The 16,510-nt window shown below is 44.5% G+C and overlaps 1 protein-coding gene across 2 annotated transcripts in view; it reads left to right on the top strand.

The window, feature by feature from the left end:
* The window catches only part of NCALD (neurocalcin delta), a 58,259-nt gene extending 41,954 nt beyond the window's left edge, over positions 1-16,305 (top strand). Inside the window, exons 3-4 of one of the 2 annotated variants that reach the window (XM_012571899.5) lie at positions 5,739-5,844; positions 6,060-16,305. In XM_012571899.5, the coding sequence (XP_012427353.1) occupies positions 5,739-5,844; positions 6,060-6,097 (144 nt within the window). In that variant the 3' untranslated portion in view covers positions 6,098-16,305. 2 annotated transcript variants of the gene reach the window in all.
* Positions 16,306-16,510: the final 205 nt, after the last annotated feature.

The raw sequence follows: 16,510 nt of genomic DNA, 5'->3' as shown, positions 1-16,510 counted from the left end.
TGGCTATCTCCAACATGTTTTTGCCCTTGAGGCACATCAATCTACTGAAAGATTTTAAACATTTTTTTATTTGGCAGTGTATTTACACAGCTTGAATCTGTATCATGCAGCACCATTAAAAAAAAAATAAAAAAAGAAAAGCCTGTTATCAAGATCCTTTCCTTTCCCTGGAAATTTTGAAGTGCTAACAATGTACTGTATTATTCAGACTTGTATTTGCACTGAAAAGCAGGGGAAAGTAACACACACAAATTACAGGCTGTGATGGCCAGGTGCATGTAGTGAGTCAGCCTAATGGGTGGTGCTCCCGTCTTTCTACCGGGGCCCTTCGCACATCCTCCAAGCAATACCAATAGCCAGCACTTGCACTGCTTCAGCAAGACCAGATCCATATCTAGAGTTTGTTGTCTTTCACTTGGTCTGTTTTGTGCTCCTGTGTCTGAGTTGAGGAGCAGGACCTCCCTGTCTGCGCCGTGACAAACCCCATGGAATATTTGCATTAGAAGATCCTCTGATCCTTACAAATCTTCCTCTCCCCCAGGCAGGGTAAACAGACTGTCAATTACTGTTTTTCTGTCTGTATTTCTCCTCATAAAAAAACAGAAAGAATCCCAAGAGAACTAACATAGACCACAGGAAACACAGGAACCAAAGCTGGGTGATTGCTGCTCCTCTGGAGGAGGAGACAGCCCAGCAGCTGCAGGACCCCTCACTGCTGTCGAGGAGCCCAGGAAGGCACCGTGCCCACAGGCAGCACAAACCCCCCGGGCAAGGAGAGCTAGAAACAGGCTGAATTTGGCCAAAAATTTGTTCATGTCAAATGAAATTAAAATATCAGTGGCTGGATTTTCTATAGTAAGCCAAACAAGGACCAGCAAAGCTGGAAGCTCTTTCCAGGTTTGCTTGCCAGCAAGTCTAGAGGCTGAAATGCTCTGCCTCCTCTTCATATTTATGTCAGTTCCAAATCATAGCATTGTCTTTTACAGCCATGATGGCATCATCAAACAAAATTGCAGCTGAGGGGTCAGTGTAGGGTGGCATTCTGTCAACACGTGCATCCAGCACCGAGCAGCACTTTGGCTGGGCACAGCCCTCAGCCTGGCACTCCAGCCATCCCTCTGCACTTCTGGGAGGTTTGGCTCTCTCTCCTTTCAGACTGAATGTGAAACTCAACTGCATGATGCTTATAATCTCACCTCATTTTGAGGGACCCAATTTTGAGGGGCCATACAAAAAACAATTATGGAAGTGAACAGCCTGAAAGCCAGTTATTTCTGTACTGTGCACTATCAGCAATTTTTAAACCATGAAAGCTGCCCTTTCTGTGATGGAGCTTCCCATAAGGCAATGTCCTTGTAGATCTCACCCTGTTCTCTTCTTTCAGGTTTTTTTGAATGCATTGGTCTCCTTGTATTGCACTGGTCACCAGGAGCTCCCCCCAGTGGGATGGGATTTGTTGTGTAGTCTCTGGAAACATGTTCAGCTGATATCTGAAACTGAAGTAGATGAGCATATTTTCATGCTTTGACGAGAAGTTCCTTTGATGTAAAGTGATTAGAAACAAAAAGCCAGCAAACAACTATCACTTTAATTTATGAAAGATTATTATTTTATCATATGGAATGACAAGATTCTGTATCAAATGTCATCCTGGGGGCCCTCAGCCATCACAATTTTTCTGAGAGTGAAAATCAGAACTCTGACATATCTCTATGTCTCAAAGGAACTAATGCAAGTCCCTTATCTAGCATACATTTGCAAATTTGTAGAGTAGGATTATGTTTTCATTGGGATTTTTGCCTGAGACAATACATCAAAATGAACTCTAAAATAAACACCTTTAGTCTAAAAGTCTTAGTTTAACAGAAAAATACTGTCCCTGTGGGATTACTGTATTTTAAATGGCATAAGGGCAACACACACATTTCTTGTTTTTCAGTCTGCTTTTTTCTGTGCTTTGAAATCCCTCACTCTGCAGTGATTTTCACTGTTATGCTGGTGCTTCTTTGCATTTTCTTTCCATTGCTCTGGCCTAATCTAACAGCACTGCAGGCAATGCAGGCATTGCACTCTTGCCCAGCATTGCATTAAGAGATTGAAGTAACAGTGGAACAGCAGCACTGGAACAGCAGAACTGCTGGTTAAGATGTCCCACAGGAGCCCTCGTGCCTGGCCAGCTGCCAGGGAGATGAAGGTGATGGTCCATAACAGCTTTCTCAGGCCTGATTTCCTTGCTAGGTGGCACAGCACGTGCGTTCCTTTGAGCTCTGCACACCGTCATGCCCTTAACCACGCAGGCACAGCCCAGTGCACTCACCATGCCTGCCCATGAGCATCCCTAGGCCAGTCTCCAAAAATCCCTGCTTAGAGATCCACATGGAGCCACCTGCACAGTTTGGAAGCTGAAGGTCTTGAGTGGTGGCTGACAATTGTAGAACATCAAAAAAGAAAGTCCCTGGGATACTGCTACATTCACCAGGCATAGCACATCTGCAGACTACTGTGGGAAGAGGCTTCACAGCCTGCCCTCTTGACAGACCTTCTCACAGCTCCTCTCAGATTCATGTCTCAGGCTTTTCATGTCCCCCATATGTTTACCTATAATCTAAATAGCCCAGTCCACTCAAAAATAGCTGCAAACCACTTAGAAGTTTTGTTCCCCTTGCTGAAGCAGGACATATTTGGCTAGTCTCTTAAAATAAGAGTTCAAATGAGAGATGGAAACCTTGCTCTAAGGATACATTTTTTCACTGTATGGACTCAAAAGGCATTTTATGAATACTGGGCAGAGACAAGAATAATACTTTCAGTTTAATAAAAACAGAGCACACACGTTTCACTTGCTGGGATAGCTTCTTTGCAAGCTAGGAAGAAACAGAAGCTGGCATGGGAAGAAGCAAAAGCTGATAGGGCTCTGTAAAGACAGTGTCAAAAATCTCCATGAGACTGAGAAGAAAACAATTTTTTTCAGGCCAGTCACTCACTTCATGGGACTTCTAGCCATTAGAGCTTATTTCAACATAGTAAAAGGGATCAACTGAAAATTTGTGCTGTCATTGCTGCTGCCATTGCAATGCCAGAAGCCATCACCATAACGAGCTTTTGGACAGTTTGCCAAGCATACCTGGAAGATGCAGCCCTCACCAAAGCCTCTGGCCTGAGTGCTGCAGTGGCAGCCAGCAACTGGGAGCAAAACCTGTGTGAATGGGCAAAGGGATGAGATGATGAGATTTGCCCCAAAATCACCCATTGCTGCTCATCCAGATGGAGCTGGAAAATCAAAGGAGAGAGTTCAGCAGGGCAGCAGATGAGGTTGGAGCCTGTGCTTGCTCCAGTGATGTACACAGGGCTCTGGAGGTACAGCTTCCTGCTGGCACTCAGGGGTGCCAAGGTGCTGTAACGGGCACTCCTGACAGAAGTTCACTTATTTAAGCTGCAGTTCACTTATTTAATCTGCCCTGACTCAGGAGACTGCTGACAGGTATCAACTTCTAGCACAGAATGCCACTGAATACCACCTGGGATTTCAGCCCAGGTTCTGGGAGGCCGAGAAGTTGCACTCCATGTGGAGTGGGACCCCTGCAGCCTCTCAGTCACAGGTCCTAGCCCAGGGTTAGAACAGCCCAGCTCTATGTAATTATTGCATGAAACCAAATTCCTTTCAGAGCTTGCTCTTTCAAACATACAATAAAGAGTTTTGTGTAGCTGCACTGAATTAATAAGGGGTATGTCTCAAGATTCTTAATCAGCTTTAGCTGGCTTTTACTTTGGGAAAACTTCCCAATGAACTTCTGAGTAAGGACATAAGAATTTGTCCAGAGTAACCATTTTCAGCATGAAAAGAACGCTCACTATGTTATTCCCATCTGGCTTTCCTAGAATATCTCATCTGTTATTCCCTTCACACGCCTCTGTGAAAAGGACCCTGTAGGATGAAGTCATCCTGAAGTGCTTTTTTTGTCCTAAAAATCTGCATATTCTTACTATGGTTACTTTGATCAGGGTAAACATGCCCTCACTCCCAGTCTGGGGCATTCCTCCCACACTTTCAATGCAGATTCTCTGCTTTGCCGTCCTTTCACCCAGAGAGAGGGAGTGACCCCTCCACCTCTCTTCCTACCCCAGACAAAAGCCAGACAGCTTCAAATGCTTAAACACTGGCAGATTTATAAGCCTCATCTCTGCTCTGACCCTGGCGAGCCTTGCATGCTGATGAGGATGAGCAAAGTCCAAATTCTTACTGTCCACCCTCTCCATTTTTTTTCTTTCCCTATTGCCTCCTTCCCCCAGTTCCCTCATCCCTGTGTTTATGTGCTCGCATGTTCATCCTTTCTTCTGTGCTCCTGGTATCGGAGTATCATGATTGTGTGAACAGTATCCCTGCCTCTACTGAGGCTCTGCCCAGTCCTGTGCAACACTAATTCTCCTGGGAGATGTGAGGGGTGAGCTGCTGGCAGAGGAGAAGCCAGCAAGACGTCCAAGGAAGCGGCTGCTCCCTAGTCTGAGTGTAAAATGTCTGTGCTGCTCAGTGGCATCCTCCATCTGTGCTGTTACATTCCTGGAGGCAGTCCTTGGGGATCCTGAGCCAGATGATCTGAGCTGCTAGGCAGAGTGACTTCGTGAAGGGAAAGAGGGGAGAGGGGTAACCCAATGAGAAATCTTGGCTTGCACAAAGCCCCCCCCTGCCAAAGCAGAAGGAAAGGAAGAAGAAATAACAAAAGCAGTCAGGTGACAGCAGGTGACAGCCAGTGAGTTGCAGTGGGCAGCAGAAGGGGCCAGTTGGACCAGGGTAATGCTGCCTTGGACTGGGATGTGCTGCCCCTCCACATGGCTGGGAGGAACCCTCAAGGCCACCACCCTGCAGCCCTCAGAGTGCTGCTGCTCTCCCAGGTGTGGCTCTGCAGACACCTAACACAAAGCCCTGGTGTTTACTGGTGCTGCATGCTTATGTTTGCCAGCAGTGTTTGGATAACCAGTGCAGAGACAGATCCTCATCCTTACTTTAAAATTAACATTACCCCTCTTTCAGGGGCAGCTAGTAGCAAAGGTGGCTAATGCATTTGTCTGTGCAGAGATTAGGTATGGGTGGTAGTGGTGCTCTGTAGGACCAGAACATCTAGTCTCTGGAGAATATTGTGGAAGGGGTTTTGAGCTGTGCACACACACCAACTTCCAATGAAAGGCCACCTCCTTGATGGCCCAGTCTTTGTTATCTGTGACATACAGCAAATGCAAGGAGTCACTGCTCTCCCCACAGACAGGCTGCTTACAGGGAGGGAGACAAAGGAGATGGGCGAGAAGCAAAGGCAGGGTGAGGAGACAGGTGTGGTGAGGATGAAGCCTGTGTGCCCAAAGCATGGAGATTCATCACAGCACAGGACAAGACCTTGGTGGTCTGGCTGTTCCTCCAGGGTCTGGAAGTTGCCATTGCCCAACATGTTGTACAAATGATAAATTTGTCCAAAGGCTGCTTTAATAAGGAAAAATGTAACCTTAGTCCAGACCCAGATGGTGTTTGATCATGACTAAATAAAGAAACACAGTATTTCATAAATGAGTGTCTTACTGAAAAGGGAAGCTGCATGTACTGGTGCCACCCAGTGCCCTTCAGCATCCAAAGAGCAGGTCTTGCTGCTGCTCCAAAGATATTTTCTCGTTTCTGTCACAAGAAGATCAGCATACCCTTGCATCAAGATAATGTGCTTCTTACCAGCTTTTTGCTCGTGTCTGTCATGCAGGCAATCTATAAGATGGTTTCTTCTGTAATGAAGATGCCAGAAGATGAGTCAACCCCAGAGAAGAGGACCGAGAAGATCTTCCGCCAGATGGACACCAACCGTGACGGTAGGCGCCCGCAGGGGTGGCTGCGGTGTCCCGGCACATGGGACGATCTGAAGGCCAACAGGGGGCAGGCAGGCAGGTCTCCACTTTGCAGGGTTGCTTTCCCAGGAATTTTCCTGGCTTCCCCAGCTTCCTTCCATCATGCTTGTCCAGGGGTTTAACAGGTGTGCTGCAACCCACCACGTGCTGTAAGTAAACATGTTTCTTTTCTAGGAAAGCTCTCTCTGGAAGAGTTCATCCGAGGCGCCAAGAGTGATCCGTCCATAGTCCGTCTCCTGCAGTGTGACCCCAGCAGTGCCGGGCAGTTCTGAACCTGTACTTTGGATCAATTATGTATCTGCTTTTTTTTTTTTTTTTTTTTTTTTTTTTTTTTTTGCCAAACAACATTCATGGTAGTGTTGCCTCTGTATGGCCAATTATGCCTTCATTTGTGGCATCTTATAGCTTATTTTGTTGTGGATTAATTATAAGAATACTGAATTGCTCTTAACAATTTGTCCAGGGCATGGGCAGTACTGTTTTAAACAGATATTGTGGTGTTATCATTGTTTTTAAAATTCCTTTTTGTTTATTTGTTTGTTTGTTTGTATCTGTTTTGGAAAGTAACGTGTTGAGGAGGAGTAAACCTACAACAAACCCCTTGGCAGCAAGACACACTGACAGATTTTAGATTGCTGCTTTAGTTGTTAGGTATTCACCTGCAGGAGCTGAAAGTGTAGTAAGGCTGAACCAAAGGGGTTGTGATGGGTGGGGTAGGATTCACCTGGAACCGCCTCTCCCGTCCAGGAGGCACCAGTTCAGATCTAAGACAGGACTGGGAAGAAGTATGAAAATGCAAAACATGTGTGGGGTGTATCATCCATTCCTATGCCTCGTTGTTTCAAGGCTGTGAACACTTTCCAGGTTGTGAAGAAGGGACAAAATGAAGGTTGACATTTTTTTACTAGGTTTACAGTGGTTGAAGTCATATGGCTTTATCTGAAAATTCAGCAATTTGCAATCCTGGTCTCCAAATCCACAACTGACAATACCTCTTGCCGTTTGGGATCAGTAAAAGCAGACACAGATATGAAAAGCTGGGTCTTGACAATGAATTTAAGGGAGATACGTGTTGAATGTGAAATTTTCAGGTTAGTAATAAAGCAGTTGCTACTAGAGAGAGTGGGCATTCACGTGAGGAACTCACAGACACCTGCAAGCAGCTCCAGCTAAGGCACATCTGCTGTTCTCAAGGCTCTTGCATAGCAGGTAGTTTTGGGGGTGTTTTTGTCTCTCTCCATGTAGCTACCAGAGTTTCTGGGCCTGCTCTTAGGGGAAGGCTGTCATCAAAACTTGTTTTAAACATAAAATTGTAGCATTTATATTTCATTTATTTTAGTAAAGTTCAAAAAAATCTGTACTGAAATGAGGAAATGGTACGCTTTATGATATATTTATATATATAAAAATTAAAACAAAAAAAGATCAGCTCTTGAGAGAAATGTTGAATGTTTATCTTTCGCCCAGGTGCAGGAGTTCTGAAATTTGCTGCTGCAAAATTTTATCCTTTGGTCAAAGTTGCTGTATGCAAAGCTAGTACACACATGTGGGATTTCTTAGGGACTTTACAAGTGCAAAAGAAAAGCTGGAAAAGCTTTAGCAACAGGAGGCATTATGCTGACTAAATTGGCATTAATCACTCATTAGCTGAAGTCTGCTTTGTGATCCTGCCGGAGAGCTACCCATGCAGGCAGCAGCACGGTGTTGGGAATTCATGAGCTCATTAGAGTAACCTTTGTCTGACAGGCAAAGTTGGCATTTTGTCAAGTGACCTTGTAGATGCTAATCCCCAGTAGCCTTAATTTAAAATAAACCAAGTAAAAGAAGTCTGCTTTGCAGGTGATGATTAGCTAAGTACTAATTAGAAGTCACAAATAAGTAGTTGAGCATAAATAATCTTCTATGGAACACTAGCTAGCATGTACAATAACTGACAGAAGCAATCCTATACTTAATTTTTCCATACCATTTGCTTTGCTAGGTGTTAAGGGCAAAGCATTTAAAAGAAAATAAAATTAAATTGAAAATAACATTGTTAATTAGTAGTACTAACATTTTTATGAGTGGCTAATGACAATAAATGTCTTCAAGCACACATCTCTGTTTCAAGCAATCACAAAAATCCAATTGATGATATATTTCCATTACATTCATCAAAATACTGAGCTGAGATGAGTGTGGGAAAATAAAAAAGCAAAGAAGACCCAACCACAGGCACAAACAGATTTTAATACCCAGCACTTTCAGGTGTTATGAGCAACACTAGCAAGTTTTGCACCAATTCTTCTGGCTGATGAAAATATTCCCTGTCTCCTTCTCCCAAACCCTAATTAGACACCATGTGCACAAATCTAACCCTTCAAGGGATAGTCTGTGCCTACCTTCTTCAAGGTAATTTTCTGCTTTACCTAGAGAGGTTCTGGCCCTCTCTTCATGTCCATTACCTCATGGATTTTGGAAGTCATGTACTTGAGGGTTGTTTTTCAGCAGAAGAAGCCTGGCCAGACTGCTGGGGATTGCTGGAGGAAGGTCAGTGGGCACACAGTGATCAGCACACCCCTCTGCCAGATGGGAATGACCCGTGCCACAGCCCAGCTTCTCCAGGGGTGCTCCATCACCACCCCTGCATGAGCAGGACAAGGTGACACCAGAGGATCCCTGCTGAACTTCCAACCTCCTGGCTCAGCACAGGCACCTGTGTCCAAAGCAGCCCAGGCCTGTGGAAGCTGGCATTTACTGAAGGTGAACTCGGATACCTCCTACGGTTCCATCTTCTTCCTAATGCTGTGAAAGCAGTTGCATGTGACCGAAGCTTTTAAAATGTTGCCTTTTCTTTAAGTGCATACCACCTCTTTTTCATTTTACAAGACACTTCTGGCTCAGAACCTAATCTCTCCATTAGTTTTTGCTCAGTAGTTTTGGGGTGTTGGGGCCAGGCTCACCTCCTGTGTTACTCCCATACAACACGAGTTTGAAAGCACACCCTGTGCTGTGACCCCAGCAGAGATGTAATGCTTCCCACAGTTCACAAAATTTGGAATAATAAGAACTAGCTTACAGCTGCAGAGGATATAGCTGCAGATAAGGCTATTGTATAAACATTTACAGAGTGAGCTAGGGTTATTCTTTTACCTGACTGCCACTGATGATTGGTATTATTTTAAATTATTAACTATCCCTTTCTTTCTCTGTCTCTGCATGTACTTAAAGAGTGATTCGTAGCTGAAGTTGTGATAGGAACATCTGCAGACCTCAAATCAGCAGGACAGCAGTGGTGTGCTGTACCTCAGACTGAAATTTTCTGCTTTGCTGTCATTTGCATTTGTAATAATAATTGCCTTCATAAAGCTTTTGAAGGCAAAGTGGTGTATGCTGTATAAAATAGCACAGTAAGCCAGACTTTTGAGTGATTCATTAGCAGTATCTCCACACAGGAAGGATGGAGACAGCACATACTATTTCATATCACTTCTCAGTTTTGTAGATGCATTCTTTAGTTTTACTTGCATGTGCAACAGGCAGCCTTCACTCCTCAAATGAAGTTTAAAATCTAAGAGGATTTTCTCAGGTGGGTTTGCTAATCGCCATCATCCTGTGATGATCACCCATCATCATCAACACTCCTGTGTTGTCCAAAGGAATTAATGAGTGTATCTCATGGAAAATGTCAGTCCCATTTATCTGGCATTCTCAGTCAGCTTGTCAAACTCTGGGCCAGAAGATGTGAAGTGAGGACTATGACTTGTGAGTTTTGCAATACTCTCTTCGTTTTAGGGTGCTTTGGGAAAGGAAAAGGGAACACAGCCCTTTTAAAACCAGCACACGTGTTCTTGTGAGCACTTAGAGTTTGAGAGGGACTGAAGAATATTTATGTTTCAACATTATTTGAAGCTATGTCAGTTCATGGTTCAATGATGTTTCTGAGGTACCTAGAGCTATGCTGTTCCCTTGCAGTTCTTAGGAGCTTGTAGGATTTTTATCTTTTTCCTGGGGCATTCTTCATTGCTTTGTGTTACAAGGCATGACCTCCACATTTTTGCTGCCTAAAACAGTAAGTCAGAAGTGTGTGAATTTCATAGCTGGATGAGCTCTGTGTGCAGAAATCTTGCACACCAGCACAGGAAGTAGTCACACATGACCAAGTCCTGTGGTTTGAACACTGCCCTGGGGGATGAGCCCCAGGGCTTCACTGATGGCAAAAGTGCAATAATGCAGCTTAGCTTGATTTTCTTTCACTGCAGATCAGGTTAAGTCGCATTACCTTGCATTTGCTGTGGGCAGAACCTTGTCTCAGCTGACTCATGGAAACTTGGTGAACTGTGGTAACTTGGTGTTGAGCCCTAATCTGCAGACTAAGCTAAGGTGAGAAGATGGCCTTGGCCATATGTCTCAGTACATGTGAACCAGGGAACACGGTGACAACTGGCAGGTCGCTGGGGACATGTGGCAGTGGGAAGGGAATCTCCTGCCTCAGAACAAATGCTGTGAGCTGAGCTGCCTCCTTTTAAAACTCTCCCCTTTTTCAGCACCACTGGTTTAAGAGGCAACATGATAGCAATATAGCAGGTCAGGATTGGAGAGGCATCCTACAAGAGCTTCCTTTTAGAGTTTAGTGCCAAGTGAAACAATCAGACTAGTCTGATTGCTGGCTGGACAAGTCTTCCTGAACACTCAGTACACCAGCACCTCCTTTCATCTTTCTCATGGTGCTCTCTCTGTTTCCAGGCATGGCAGTCCTTGGGCTCAGCAGCTAGATGTCAGGTACCTGGTGCAAGACTGGTGGAGAAGAATATTTCACCTGCCCTTTGCAGAAGTATTTGGATGCATTCTTTGCTCTGTGTCTTACAAAGCGGGATGCCATGTAGGAGTAGGAACGCGGGGAAAGTTGGTTTTCTTGGTATCACAGGCAGAATTTGTGCTTAGAAATGCAGAGAAACTTGTGAAGTGCCAGGGAGCTGAGCAGTGCTCAGAGCTGTGTGCAGAGTTTTCCACTGATTGTGCAGTAGGCAGATAAGATAAACAGCAGTGATAAGTCAGGCACATGGTGTGATGTGTTTTGAGATAGGGCTTGACTAGAAATGGCACCTTCTGTGTGAGCAGCTCTGTCTGCTGCATATTCTGTCAGAGGTGCTGATAAAATACACTCTAAAATTAAGCAGCAGAGCTGTTCACCATACCCTGGCAGGTACTGAACAAACAGCTCCCATGATGAGCTTAAGGTTTTCCTTAAGTGCAGCTGAGGACAAAACATTTCCTATGGGAGTTAATTCCCAGTCGGGTAGAAAAGAAGGGAAAGCACTGTTGATTCTCAAGGCCCAGGCTTTGATGGTGGAATCAACATCTGTGTTTTAAGCACATAAAAAAGACAGCAGAGATTGTAAACTGGCATGGAAATCAGTGACATTAGAGAACAGGACCACTGCTGAGGGATTGCAGAAGCCATTAGGTGCCTCTGGCCTTCAGAGAAGTAGAACCATCAACTGGATGCACAGTCAGTCTCCTTGCCCCTTGCAGAAACTATCTCTGTATACTATGGGTATCTGAACCCATCCCTTATTCCATCCTGGCCTTTGCTGCTGTTGTTTCCAAATTATCCATGCTGAGAAGTTGTTTCCAGAGTGAGGATTTTCTCAGGATAAGGTATAAAGCTTTCCAGATGTACTGTCCATATCCTAACAAGCTGGAAACGCCAGATGCAAGGGGCCTCTCATTGTTTCCCACAGGTAGTGTTATTTCCATGTGTAGCTGGGATTAAGCTATCACCTGTAAAATGCTGACTAATGCTGACTAATAAGTAAAGCAAAAAAAGAGCTTGACTTGTAGTGAACAATGGGAAAAGTCTAGAGAAATGAAAAACTGTAAGGACATCTCTGCCTGTAGCCCAGGGTCTGGATTTGCATAGTGAAACCCTCTTAGCAGAAGCCAGCAAAGAACATCTCCTTTACTCCAGCACAGTCGGTGGGACCTCCTGGGCTGCTTCAGCCCTGTGTGGTGAGGCTGGGGACTGTGTGTCCTGCCACAGACATGATCATCTGAGATTATTGGGCACACTGAGGGCTTCTAGATCTTGAGGCACGCAACAGCCATTAGCTCTGCATGGTATTCACTTACTGTGCACATGAGATGTTTTAGATCTTTCCCTCTTGCCCTGACCTTATACCAAAGATATTCTCACCTTCCCAGAGCATGTGCTCAGGGTGTCCAGCTCTCCAAGTCTTTGCAGCCACCTCCCAGTTGCCATCCCCAGCCTCTGTGTGAACAAATAACAAACACCAGCCCTTGACTTGTAAAGGAGCCAAGCTTGATGCACTTAAGTGGAACAGCTTCTCATTTGGTTTCCCATCTTTGGCCACCTGTGAGTACCACACTATTTATTTCTTATTATCAAGCAATGGCAGTATCAAATATTTTAAGGGCACACTGAACCTCTGAAACAACTTGGTTTTCATTATCGCGTGGGTGTTTGTCGGGGCACCGCAGCCTGGACATGCCTGGTGTGCACTCTCCGCTGCCCTGTTCACTCCACAGAGAGCTGGTTTCTCCAGGCTGCTGCCAGCAGCACCGGGCTGTGCATCCCCCTGCACAGCGTGGGTGCCCCCAGCCTGCAGGAGCACCCAGCTGCTGTGGACCAGAAGATAATTTTGGCATAGTTGTATCAGGTAGAAACTCTTCCTGCTCTCTGTCAAAAACAAGTATTGGGGGTGTGACCTCTGGTTTTCTCCTCCCTGGGCACAGGGGTTTCAGCAGTGTTCAAGGCTGGCCTCAGGTTTTCCCCACCAAATGGGATGGCAGGATGAGGGTGATTAGCAAATCCACCTGAGAAAATCCTCTTAGATTTTAAACTTCATTTGTGCTGCTCATTGGCTGCACTCAGAGGGGAGATTAATGGGTCCAGTGTGGTAGTTTGGGGGAGAACTGCAGTTTCTTGCTACCACCACCTTTTTATTTCCTGTCATTATTCCCATTTCCAGGGCAACCAAATATTTTTTTATTAGTATCTGGAAGAAAAAGAAAAATCCAGGGTTTCAATCCAATAAGGATCTAAGGAAGGTTAGATGTGGACATCTAACCTTCAACTAACCGTCAAATGACTGACATGCTCAATGTTAGTTGTATGAATGTTTCACAAAATGATGTTGCTTTGGTATTTTGCGTTTAATTTTCTTATTCACGTTTCAGGCATGTTTATGATTTATTTCATTATTTTGGATCCTCTTCGATTCAGCCCTGCTGGTCCTTCAGTTCTTATGCACAAGTCCCAAAGACCCTGAGAGCAGAAGTGACTGAGCAATTATTAGCAAGGTGGGCACACGGTACCTGGTAAAAATGAAGAGCTTAATTACCTTAGGGATTTTTTTGTCTGCACACTTGCTTCAAGGACACAAATTGAGCTGCCTTTCAATATGTTTATCTCTTCCATTTTCTCACTTCAATTCCAAGCAGTCTTGTAGTTAATATTTGTATATTCGGCATTACTTTGCTCTTGAACCTGAAGTAACCAATGTCTTCCTCTGACAGGAGTACTTAATACCTTTGATTTTTAAATATTGCTGAGTGAGGTGATGGATGCAAAAGTAGTTACACATTTGTGTGCTGGCTTTGGCTGTGATAATTTTCCTCACAGTAGCTAGAATGCAGGTCAGTTTTGGATTTGTGCTGGAAATAGTGTTGATAACAGAGGGATGTTTTCATTACTGCTGAGCAGTGCTCACATGGTGTCGAGGACTTTTCTGCTTCCCATCCCATCAGGAAGGGAGCTTGGGGTACGCAAGGGAGATGGGATGGGACACAGCCAGGACAGCTGATGCCAGCTGACCCCAGGGATACCCCAGACCATGGCATCATGCTCAGCATATAAAGAGGGAGGGGAAAGAAGGAGGAAGAGGGTGACAAGTTCAGAGTGATGTCATTTGTCTTCCCAAGTCACCATTACCTGTGATGGAGCCCTATTTTTCTGGGGATGGCTGAACACCTGCCTGCCCCTGGGGATTGGTGAATGAATGCTTTGCTTTGCTTGTGCATGGGACTTTTGCATTCTCTATTAAACTGTCTTTATCTCAACCCATGGGTTTTCTCACTTTTGCCCTTCCAGTTCTCTTTTCCATCCTACTAGAAGGGAGCAAATGAGTGGCTTTGTGGGACTTAGTTGCTGGTTGGGATTAAATCATAACAATTTGTTTAAATTTGGGCAGATATTTTTGAGGCTGTAGAAACTAATAAATCGAGATAAAACATGGCCAAGAGCTGAATGGATCAAAGTGTCCAGTTCCTATTTAAGTCCATGACCATTCCACAGAGAGAGCTTTCTCTGTTCCCTCAGGCTGTTGCATCATTGCAGCACAGAGTAGACATAACAAATCAAACTTAAAATGATCTACTACGAGCAGACTCACTGCAGCAGCATGGAGTTCAGTATATCCTGTGTCTTGGCAAAATTAGATACCTCTATAGATGAATGCTTTGTAAGCAAACCTACATATCCTAAGGAAGACTTTTACTATTCAGAAAGGAGAGAGACAATTATAAATTAAATTAATTTGGTCCACATATTTTTCTTACAGCTGTCTAGAATTGCAAGTGTCTTGTGTGTTGTTGCCTGTAGCTGTTGTGATGTGTTAATTTTCCCCCCTGGTTCTGTGGTAAGCTCATCTGGTGGTATCCTGAGCCTCCAGCTGGTTCTCCGGCAGGCAAAGCCCATGAGAAGGACATGTAGAGGCAAGTGGCTTTCAGGCACACCAGGGACAGCTTTTGGGGATGTGGCCCTGTGCTGTTCCATGCTTTGGGGGTCTGTACCTACAGAGCAACATGTTAAACCTACTTGATAAAATGAAAGTAGATGGTCAGGCCACCAAAGGAGACGGAGAATTTGGTGGAGGGGTGTGTGTGTTTTGTGCCCCCCAGCACGTGCACGGTTTCCCCAGCTATTAACTTCCAGTTAAGGACCTTTCCTGAGCTCTTAGTGTTAGAATAGAGTTTTCTTCTGCTGATAATGTATTTGTATTATGCAACATACTCAGAAAACAGAAGATTATCTCTCTATGACTGTCCTCTCCTCTTGAGAAGCTCTTCTCCTCTGTACATATGATATGCAGAATGTATGGGAGTCTTACCAGCGTTGGTTTGCATTTTTAAGACTGTACTAATTAATGTGTGATACTATTGTGTTTTTGTAGTGGCATCTTTGATGTAAGATGTAAAAAGTATTTAAGTTTTTTTTATTGTTCAGCTTTTAGAGATAGCACCAAGGACTGCATGTTCACTAGAATCAGCCTTTTTCAGGGGCTGTCATAGCTGCACGCAGGCACCGGTGTTTCACCCGGCATGTAGCACCTGCGTTCCACTTTTAATAGGGGTCAGTTTTGAGTGAAAAAGAATTCTTCCTGAAAAGTCTAGTTTTGTCTTTCCCTCTCTTAGATTCAAGCTTCCTCCTGCCATGCTGTGTGTGCCAGCCCTGGCCCCAGGAGGAGACCTGGGAGGAGTGTCTCCCGACCCAGGGCACCCCTTGGCATCAAGCACCCTCACCCCGTAGCTCACCCAATGTGTGCTCCTCGGAACTTGGTTTTCCTTGGAATTGCTGGCTGTGCCAGCACAACAACGGTGGGCTCACATTGCAAGACAATTTGTGCAAGTGACTTTAAAATTAATTAACTAAAATTGAGGGGAATTAAGGAAAAGAAGAGCCTGAGCAGCAATTTTAGGGTCAGAATGTTACCGGGATGCTTAATACAGCAAGAACTTGGGGTCAGTTCCTAAAAGACAGGACCATTTGAATGGCTTAGGTCTACATTTCTTGTCAGGTTTGGAGAGTGAAGTGGGGCTCACACCCAGCCTTTCAGGCAGGGTTGACTACAAGATAGACTGAGTCTGAGATGCTTGTCCAGATTGTGTCGTGGGCCAAAAGACAAGACATGCTGCAGCTTAGGAGTTATTTCTTTCAGCTTTGTTTTTTTGGGTTTTTTTTTTTTTCATTTTTAATGGAGAAAGCAGTTCAAACTGCACCTGGCAAAATGACTGACTTCAAAAACGTGTTTTTCCTTGTTATATAGACACTCACAAAACAGCATTGTGTGGCTAAAAAAGCATATGTGACAGTTTCTTTCTGAGTGCCAAAATATATAAGCAGTATTGTTTGAAGGGAAATAATTTTTTTTTACTGTATTGTTATTACTGTTGAACAAATATATTGTTTTTAAATGTTAGATTTTGAAGACTTTTGTATTGTAAATTGTTTTGTGACACGGTGCTTTTTCATACTGGAATTACTGATTGCACCTAAATATTAATTATTGCTTTCTTATATAAATATATGACCTTGAACAATCTTGATGAAAATCAATGTATGGTGGATACCAACAGTTAAAAAAAATTCACCTACTGAAATCCCCTAAATGTTCTTTCCTACTAATAAACATTCTGCTGCAGCTAGTGATGGTGTGCCATGCGCTTTCCTCACTTCACAGTGGAGCCTTAAAGCCTCACATAGCTCCATGGTCTGGGGAGAAAACCCCAGAGAAGCCTTTGCCTGCTGCCTTCACAGCTCCTGTCCCGCTCACTGCTGTGGGCACAGCCAGCAGCTGTCAAAGCCAGTTTGGAGGGCTCAGGGGCTTAAGCTGTGCATGGGCTGGGCTGG

Source organism: Taeniopygia guttata, chromosome 2 (genome assembly GCF_048771995.1).
Source record: "Taeniopygia guttata chromosome 2, bTaeGut7.mat, whole genome shotgun sequence".
Classification (NCBI taxonomy): Eukaryota; Metazoa; Chordata; class Aves; order Passeriformes; family Estrildidae; genus Taeniopygia; species Taeniopygia guttata.
Note: the sequence above shows the minus strand (reverse complement) of the source record. Positions and strands in the feature narration are given on the sequence as shown.